General features: G+C 34.7%; 1 protein-coding gene across 1 annotated transcript; it reads left to right on the forward strand.

Annotated features, from left to right (window-relative positions):
- The first annotated feature begins 241 nt into the window (after positions 1-241).
- LOC103059920 (cytochrome c iso-1/iso-2) lies at positions 242-8,609 on the forward strand. The gene is made up of 3 exons (XM_007433179.2): positions 242-379; positions 3,969-4,143; positions 8,461-8,609. Exons 2-3 carry the CDS (start codon positions 3,975-3,977, stop codon positions 8,607-8,609), a joined length of 318 nt encoding a protein of 105 aa, XP_007433241.1. The 5' UTR covers positions 242-379; positions 3,969-3,974.
- The last annotated feature ends 1,133 nt before the right edge of the window (positions 8,610-9,742 follow it).

Here is a 9,742-nt window from a genome sequence, read left to right on the forward strand (position 1 = left end):
TATAGTCCCAAAAAAGAGAAAAAGCAGCCGAGAAAGGACCCGTCAACCCCAACGTTCCACGGCCGACTAAAAGCGCAAAGGTTCTTTTTCTAGCCGAGATGCCGAGGCACTACGCGGACTCTTCTAGCTGATAGGTCGTTCCGTGGATTAGAATTGGACCAATCAGCAGCCGGCATGCCGCGGCACGTTGGCTATGATTTGGCGACGCTATTGTGACGCAATTGGCTTCTCTACCTCGGCGGCTGGCGGCACCAAATGCGTGCGGAAAGTGTGATATCAGCCAGTTCGATTTGGCGTGATTTGGGGGGAGGTTTCGGGGTTGAGCAAGGAGGGAGGCCAAAGTAGCGTAGAAAGTGACTTGATCCAGTTCTGACTTAAGGTAGGCAAGAGGAAGAGACCAGTGTTTCAAAGCGGGAAGGGGTGTCGTGCCTTTATTTTGCTGCTGTAGTAAAGCGCTTCGCTCTCAATCATATTTCGTTATCCAAGATAGGTCCTGCCGCTTCCTCCCTGCACTCGCGGTGAGCGATGATACAGCCGCGCAGACCAAAGGCCCGGTTCCAGAGGCCAATCCCTATCCCGCGTTTCCTATCGTTTTTTAAAAATTGAATTAAAAGGTGTTCCATTCAATTCTTTAGCTTCCTCCCCTTCGTGTTTGAAGCCAAAAATGTCACTATACCGTTATTAATACATCAATACAACTTATTTTTCTATAATATATATGAAGTTTTCACCTCAACTGAAAGCTGAATTCCTCAGTTTTATTGAATAGATACACATATACATCCATTTTGTACAAAACACCTTGCAAACAGTTTTATGTATGGCTGTTGTATTTTGCTAGTAATCTTTCACACTTTATTGAAACTTGCTTCCATCTAGAAAAAAATCAGGTCTTCATGTATCCTGTGCATTTTTCAATGGACTTCATTCATCAAATTCATTAAATGTCAAATTATTTTTATAGTGCAATGAGGATTGCGCTGGTCTGTATAAAAATCAAGAGATCTCTGTAGAGTATATCATACATAATTTTACCCAAGCTCTTTACATGGAGAGTCAACAAGTTTCTGACATGTCCCCTTTTTCCTTCCCTTTTTTCCTCAGGTTAAAACGCTCCAAATACATTTTTTTTCTTCAAGATTTTCCTCACCTTGATTATTTCTAAAATTTTTACAGCTTTATAATGTTAACTGTACCCAGTAGCCTATGGTCAAAATGCCAAATATAAAGATAATAAAATACTGGCAGCTTTATTTTCAAGTTTTCTAATTACTTTCTTTAATTTTTTTCCACGGCAGCTAAACATTGGTCATCTAGTCTCAATACAACTTTCACTTGTGAAAACTATCTAGGTATTTTTCTATGCATCAATTACCAAATTAGAAGAGGACCTTTCCTTAATCACAACTTTGTTACATTTGTTCAGGAGACTTTGGAGAGGAACTTTGTGAAAGCTGAGAATCCATTGTCACAGAATTTTAAAAGGAAGGCAGGGCTTACTTACAGAAAAGCCAAGTTAATTCTTCTTTAATGGGTCTTGTCCTTCTACAAGATGCATACTTTTATAATCCATAACACGTTCCCAATTTGCCTAGAACAGTCTTTAAACTGTTCTATAACTTCATAGCCCCAACTCCGCAAATCTTTTAACAAAGATATGCTACACTAGTCACTTTTCAGTCCTCTAGAATAGAGAATGGCTTTAGGGATGGATTACAATGTTTTGTTAAAAGATTAGATGAACACAGCTTGGATCCAGTGATGTGATTGTTTTTGTCAGGGTAGTCTACCACATCTCCTCTGGTCACCCTGTTTGCCTTAGACTGTTAAGACACTCTTCCTGAAACTAACAGCCCTAGTACAGATATCTGTCAATGTCTTCTACAGTAAACACAGCCATTTTTGCAGTTTCTTTTCCTCACAAAGTCCAACAGGTTCCCTAGAGATCATCCCTGTGTTTCATGTATTTAAATATATTTTTATTGTGGGTAAGATGCTCCTTGAAATCTGTTTTCCCATATCTTAGCTACTGTTTCCTTTGTACAAGCTTCAGTTCCTTTGTATTGTCCTTGTTGGGGCAATACCTCTGTTTTTTGAGGTAAAGTTTGAGTCAAGCTTGACTCCTGGTAACTTCATGGACACAGCCATATAGTTTTCTTGGCATGATACAGAAGTAACTCACCATTGCATTTGTCTATATTTTTGACTTTCACTTTCCATTCTAACCTACAGCCCTGGAATTCCTTGGAAATCTCCCACTGAACCAGGCTCAGCCCTGCTTAGTTTGTGAGTCCAGACCTGCGACTTGCTGAGTCCTTACATAAATAAATAACATAAATAGCTGCAATCCTAAACGTTCTTATTTTGCAGTTAAAAGCATGTAGCAGAAACTTAACTGCATTTTTAAAGAAACATTAATTTCCTCTGGGAGAGTGGGCAGAGATTTAAAACATGCAAATAGTAGGAACAGGAAAAACTTTAAGTAGTTCTTCCTCTATACTATTCTACATTCCAGACTGTGGAATTATCATTGCAAAAAAAGCCCCTCGAATTGTGTTATGGATTTGTATGTAGTGTGTACTGATACTACCACTTTTAGTATTCATGCAATTAGCCAATAGCTTGTAGGGACTTCAATAATATTCCATAATAAATATACACAATTGGATTTTATGTACCTTGTTTGTCCCACTCTTTCTGCATATTTGAAGAATTGGGATTCGTTTGGAATACATACACTTCAAGAAATGCCTTCAACATAAAAGTGAAAAAAAATACAACAAAGAAAAAAACATGTTAATGTGTTTATATCAGTAAACGATTAAAATTCTGTATATAGTTATCTAATGCAAATATTGTTTAGTACATATATATTTCTAATACGTTTATATGACTCATGTTTTTTAATCTACTGTATTTTGTATAAATGAATTCCACATTTCTTTCACTTTTTTGTTAAAGCACTTTCTATGTGTTTTTTTCTTCTCAATAATAATAAAAATAAATGCCTTCAAACTACAAAAGCATTAATTGCTAAATAAACTATATTTCACATTATCTTTGTACATATTGTTGATATTTCTCATTCAAGCCATATTTTGTTGATTGAAAGTAGATATTCATTTATCTTATCTAACCTTTAACACTATTAGAATGAAAAGAATGATACTGTACTGCCTTAACAGTCGTAACTTTGGGAAAGCCATAATTCAGATGTAACCTTTGAATTGTGATTTAATTGGACTTCCTTTACAGTGGTACCTCATTTATTTATTTATTTAGTTATGGACTATGTATCCTGGGGAAATCCCCAATGTATTTCCCTACATTATTAAACTCTGGATATCAAGTAGAAAATACTTGTACACACAGGCTATTGAGACTTAACGTGGCAGTGGTTTTTATCATCTTGAGCTTAGGTCCAGTGGATTTTCAATCTGATTTTTTTTTCAAGAAGAAAAGCAGTATGCAATTAAACCAACAATAATAATGTATTATTTTAATCATAATACCACATTGCTTTGGTATCTGCAAGAATGAAGAGTAGTTTAAAACTATAGTATAACTAAATAATAGTTCACATGGGGGGAAAACCCTAGTGTTTGGAGATTTCTAGGAAAAAACTATTTCTGAAACCCTGGAAAATAGCATCCTGTCAGTTTTGAAAATCTTAAGCTAGTTATATCAACAGTCTGACAGTAGGGCATCTTAAAACTGCAGCCTACACTGAATAATTTGATCCAATGTATATATTATTTGGAAAAATATACCTCATGAATCTTTCTTTCAAGTAACCTGAGTAGGATCCAACTGCTTGGTTTTAATTTTTCACGCTGATTATAGAAGTCTGTTGAATATTAGTTCTTGTTCATTCCTGGTGTGTATGTAAATGTAGGTTTGGAGGAATAGCTAAAAAAAAATGGTTTAAAACATGTCAGACTTTCATTTCAATGCATTTTTTCCCATAGATTGCCATGGGTGATTTTGAAAAGGGTAAAAAGACCTTTGTTCAGAAATGTGCACAATGCCACACAGTTGAAAAAGGTGGAAAGCACAAGACTGGCCCTAACCTCTGGGGACTCTTTGGCCGGAAAACAGGACAATCTGCAGGATTTTCTTACACAGAAGCAAACAAGAATAAAGGTAAACTACATAAGTAAAAAGGCAGAATGATGGGAGCAGCTTGATGAAAAGTGCATTATAAAAAAGTTGGCTCAATGTTAGTTATTTTATGATAGTACCCCTAAATTAATTGGTTCCAGTGTTAGGGAAATAAAAATGCCAATTAGTGATTACTTCCCAATTAGATTTGTTGGATGTCTTCTGAAAAGAGTTTTCTAATATACTGTATAGAATCCAAGAGTAAGAATTTGTTGCACTCTTAATTTTGACAAACTACATCCCAAACATCCTCAGTTAGCCTGACCAATAGTAAGGGACACTGGAGTTGTTAGTCACCAGTATCTGAGAGCTATAAGTTCTCCATTTCTGTGGAGATGCATACTCTGTTTCTTTAGGAAGTACGTATCTATGATTTATGTTTAATGTTTTGGATGTTATTAGATTAATAGTAATAGTAATAGTATTCCATTTACAGTGCACTGTGCAGCTAGCTACTTAGCCCAATGCTGTAAGAATTTGTGTCAGAACTGTGCCTTGATTTCAACCCTATGTAGCAAAGGTCAGTGGTGGTACTTGGCAGTTTGTAGTATACTAGGGGTAGTTTGAGCTGGCCAGGAGCCAATGTCAGTGCAGATTGTTATTTATTATAAATGTCACTTAATGGGCAAATATTAGTTATGTTAAGCTGCAATTCTAACCTATCTGGGAGAAAAATTTCACTGAACATAAAGGGCCTTGCCCTTGTATAGTTTCTGTCATGGTGCTTGACATTTAAGCTTTTTATATTCAGAGGCTAGATACTGTGTCCTCTTTACATGGAGCTGCCCTTAAAAACTATTCAGTGGTGCAAAATACTAACAGGCGAGATACATTAAGCAGGACAACATCTTTATCAATCTGCTTCCAAATCAAATTGAAAGTGCTGGTTATTACTGATAAAGCCCTTTATAGCTTTAGGGACCATCTTACATTTTGGACCATCTGCAGAATCCACCTGTCTAGTATGGGTTGGCCAAGAAAGCAAATAGTGGATACCCACTCCTCAGTATTATGCCCCCCACAGGACATGATCCGTGTGGAACAGCTTGCTCCCTACTCAAAGTTAGGATAGCTCCCTCCCTTTTAATATTTAGGAAGGCTGTTTTTTCTTATCCTGATGCTCTGGGGGCAGAAGGTGCCAAGACCTGGTCTTCCCCCAAGCATTGGGCTAGGATGGAGTTGAGCTGGGAGACTGGTCCGGCACTTGGGGTCTGTTTTTATCTTCATATTTATGGATTGTTGTGAGCCGCTTAGAATCATTATAAGAGATAAGTGGCTATAAAAATCCTGTAAATGAATGAATAAAGTAATTTGAGAATAGCAATCCATTGGTTGTCTGGTTGTTAAAGTTGGTTTTACTGTTAGTATCTTTCATGATGTTATGAAGATACGACATTTTGCAGACTGAATATTTTTGAACTATTCTGCATTATTGTTTTCATTATGCTGTGAGCTGCCTTGAGTCTTGGATGGAGGCAGCATGCACACATTCTATAATTAAAATAAAGACATTGTCGGAATGTAATGGAAATAAAATCTGTTATAATCTTTTACAGTGAAGGTATACCTTACTGTTCTTTCACTACAGCAGTATAAAAACTAACATTTATATGGACACACAAACACACGTGTGTGTGTATGTATGTGTGTGTATATGTGTGTGTATGTGTGTGTGTGTATATATATATATATATATATATATATATATATATACACACACACACACACACACGTGTGCATGTGTGTGTATGAAATTGCTCAAGGTAATGGCTTACTTTCATATGCTATATCCCCACAGAAAACCCAGCTAATTAGTTTAATGACTGAACAGGAATTTGTTCTGGGTTTCTGATCTCTCTTAACTACAACACTTTTTTTCTTTTTGTGCCATAATGGCTTGCACTGTGACAGCTAAATCAGACTGTTGAAATTCTACTGCTATCATTTTTGGTTATTTAGTTTATTCTGAAAACTTATATTGAGAGTGGCTAGATCCTTTATACACCAATATCTATCCATCTCAGTTTTCTACTAACAGATCTTTAGATTAGGCATCTTAGCCTTGGGTACCTGGCTTTTCTTTTTCTTTTATTTTAAAATTGAAGGGGATGTACCTACTGTCAGCTGTTGGGGAAGGCAGATATTGTTAATTCCTCCCCCTTAACTTTGCTTGTCCAAGGAAACTTGCTTGGATTGCACAAGATTATTCACATGTTTTGTAGAGCAGGAAGTATCCTTTTTTTATGTTTGAGTTCTTATTCTATAGCAGTGTTTCTCAACCTTAGCAACTTTAAGATATGTGGACTTGAACTCCCAGAATTCCCCCGCCAGCCAATTCCAGGAGTTGAAGTCCCCACATCTTAAAGTTGCTAAGGTTGAGAAACACTGTTCTATAGGCATATTTACTTGAACATAAATTCAAATTAAATGAGCCTAAATATGGATAAGACGGGAAGTTATTATAGATTTGATTTAAAGAGTTGGATTGTATCCAGTTCTACCTGTCTTCTGACAGAATGGCATTGACTAGCAAAATTGATGCTTTTCCTCCTATTTATATCATATTATAATTGATCATAATATGTTATTCTATCAGTTGTTGTTTTATTCTATGTATGTCTCTACTGCTCTTATTTACGAGCGGTTTATAAATACATCTACTAGTACTGGATCAAATGTGGGGGCATATACAGGAATGTAGTGGAGAAGCATTTAAAGAGAAGTCCATTGCATAGGGGAGTTCTACTTGCTTAATACTGCACTAAATATATATCCCATATATTCAGGAGAGGAAGTAAAACAATAGGGGTGGGAAACCTGTGTCTTTCCAGATATCGCCAACAACATCTTCCATTGTTTCTTACCATTGACCATGCTGGCTTAGGCTATTGGAGATTTATAGTTTAGACTTATAGAAAATAAATAATAACCTTTTAAATCAAACCACAATGATTTAACAGTTGTTCAAATGTTAGAAAAAATGGGATTACTAAGGAGATGCCTGAGGAGACATTTTCTCTGGCAGTAGCTTACCTATTCCCTAACTGTTATTAAAAAGAATCTTCTTCATGTTCCTTCTGTAGCAGGCAGGCAGGCAGGCAGGCAGGAAGGAAGGAAGGAAGGAAAAGATAGCTGCAGCTAGATTGTGGAATACTTTACTCCATGGGATTTAATTAGCTGCCCCTCTTTTAATACTATTAGTAAAACATTTTGATTTTTTCAGCCCTTTGGCCAGGTAGAATCAGATTATTTTTGCATGGTTTACTTTAACATGATTTTATCTGTTGAGTTTGTTTATGCTGATTTGTTTTCTTTTCAGTTATTGAAAGTACCACAGAATGATGGAAATGCCCAGGCAGGGCATATACTTTTCTGAAATGTATCAGAAAAATTCCCTGAAAAAATTGGAAAATAGTACTTGATCTATATTGAAATAGGAACAAGGTTATATTTCTTGGAAGGTTTATTACATTATCACAGGCAGACTGTGATGGCAGAAAGCAGATCGATTTTCACTTCTGTCACATATAACATATTGTATCATCAACTAATAATGCAATGACACAATCAAATGTTTATAAGGGTAAACTAGAAAAATAATTAATAAATTCATTACAATCAATTAAAATCTGGCTGTAGAAAAAAAAACCTTTAGTAATTAAGCCCTAATGGACATTTTAATATAATGTGTGGTTACCCTGGCTGGGAAATCTGGGAATTGTAGTCCTAATACAAATTGAAGGGCACCAAGTAGGAAAACTTATATGTTGTATGTTGTATTTTAAAGCAAAAATTATCCTACTTGACAAGAGAAAATAAGTGAAAAGGTTGACATAATATAAATAAGATTTGTTTAATTCTCAATCTTGACAATTTATTCCAGTTATGTTCCATTAATAATTATTATGATTTAATGCTAATTATTTTATTGTATAATAAAAAGCCTATCTGATTATATTAGGAAGATATGCCATACAGTTTTTGTTACCAGAACCAGGAACCTAGTTCTAGATACAGAAGTATTTTACTTAAATGATACAACTAAAATATTAACTAATTCATGAATCCTAACTTGATCATTCAAATGGGTTTCAAAAGTCAAGTAGACTACCAGATATGTGTGAAATGTTAAATGAGATCTTATAATAATTAAAGCTGGAATTTGCTTGACAATCTTTTTTTTTACCTTTTGAATTTAATTTTTTTCAGATACTTTGGTTCAAACTTATAATTGATGGGTACGATTAAAATATTAACAGAATATGAAATTGATATTTCATAATTGTCTGTATTTTTCAGGTATTGTCTGGAGTGAAAATACACTGATGGAATATTTAGAGGACCCAAAGAAATATATTCCTGGAACAAAAATGGTTTTTGCTGGCATTAAAAATAAAAATGATAGAGCAGATCTCATTGCATATTTGAAAAAGGCAACCTCATCATGAAACATTGCAGTTTCTGAATACCAAAAAAATTCACAATCTGGTGTTTATTATTGTTCTGGCAGGGGCTCATTAGACATTGCCTTAAAGAAAATAAAAAGATTTCTTTAAAAAATTAAGTGAAAATAGTGTCTTTTCTTTTTACATACATGCTCATATCCCAATAGATCTCAGTTCTTCCATTTATTAATGTGTTTACAATATATATAGATGTTCCTAGAACAGACTTCTGAGATAGTTCAAGACAAAAAATAAAGGAACTTGAAGTTTAGTAATGATGAATAGACTTAGGTAAATCTCTATGGAAGTTGTTTTTTGGGGGGTGATTTTATGTTATGTAATGAATAGAATAGAATAGAATAGAATAGAGTGGGGGGGGGAGAATTAAAAAAAAAAGTCATGGAGATATCTATTACCTTTCTCTAACTGTTTCTCTAGTTAAGAAACTAGCCATTCCCACTTAAATTCAAATTATTGCAATGTCTCAGAACTCATCTGTTTTATGCATGCAGTAATTCAAAAGAGACATTAAAATACCAGCTTCCAGATTGTTAAGTAAACGGTTGCAAATTTAATTTGATTAGGCTATGATCTGATATGTATATTTTTAATTGATCAGTAGTTTACAGAAAAAGAAAAGTAACTAAACAAAGAATATACAATGTTATGAAGGCAAATAAAAAAAAATAAATCAAAAGTATAAGACACTGTTAACACAAAAGTCCAATATATCATAAGAGCTGACAGAGTTACACCTGTTGAATATAATCTGCCCAAACTTGATAAAAGTGTGATTTTTGCCTTCATTATTCTATCATTATTTTTTTCTAATAATACAACTGAGAATGCTTTTTTAATCCACAAAACAATTGTTAAGTTCTCCAGAAATTTCCAGCGTTGAGCAATACTTTTTGCTGCCACAAGTAAATAAACAACTAGTTCCTTATCTTTAAGTGATGCATTGGATCATATAAATAGATGCAGTAAGCCCACTTCTGGAGACCATTTGACTTTTGTTTTGCAATAATACTAATTTAACTAAAAATTCTGCACCAGAGGTTACCACCTTATCACAGTCTACCAGATATGGTAAAACAATCCCTTTTGCGTACCCTCCCTCCAACAATTTGAAGACT

The sequence above is a fragment of the Python bivittatus genome, unplaced genomic scaffold, assembly GCF_059951505.1.
Source record: "Python bivittatus isolate LINGU-HERP-01145 unplaced genomic scaffold, Pbiv_v1 ctg000200_np1212, whole genome shotgun sequence".
Classification (NCBI taxonomy): Eukaryota; Metazoa; Chordata; class Lepidosauria; order Squamata; family Pythonidae; genus Python; species Python bivittatus.

Coding starts and splice junctions, on each gene's coding strand:
- LOC103059920 (XM_007433179.2), top strand. CDS start 3,975: ATGGGTGATTTTGAAAAGGGTAAAAAGACCTTTGTTCAGAAATGTGCA. Junction 4,144..8,460: donor AGAAGCAAACAAGAATAAAG/GTAAACTACATA, acceptor TGTATTTTTCAG/GTATTGTCTGGAGTGAAAAT.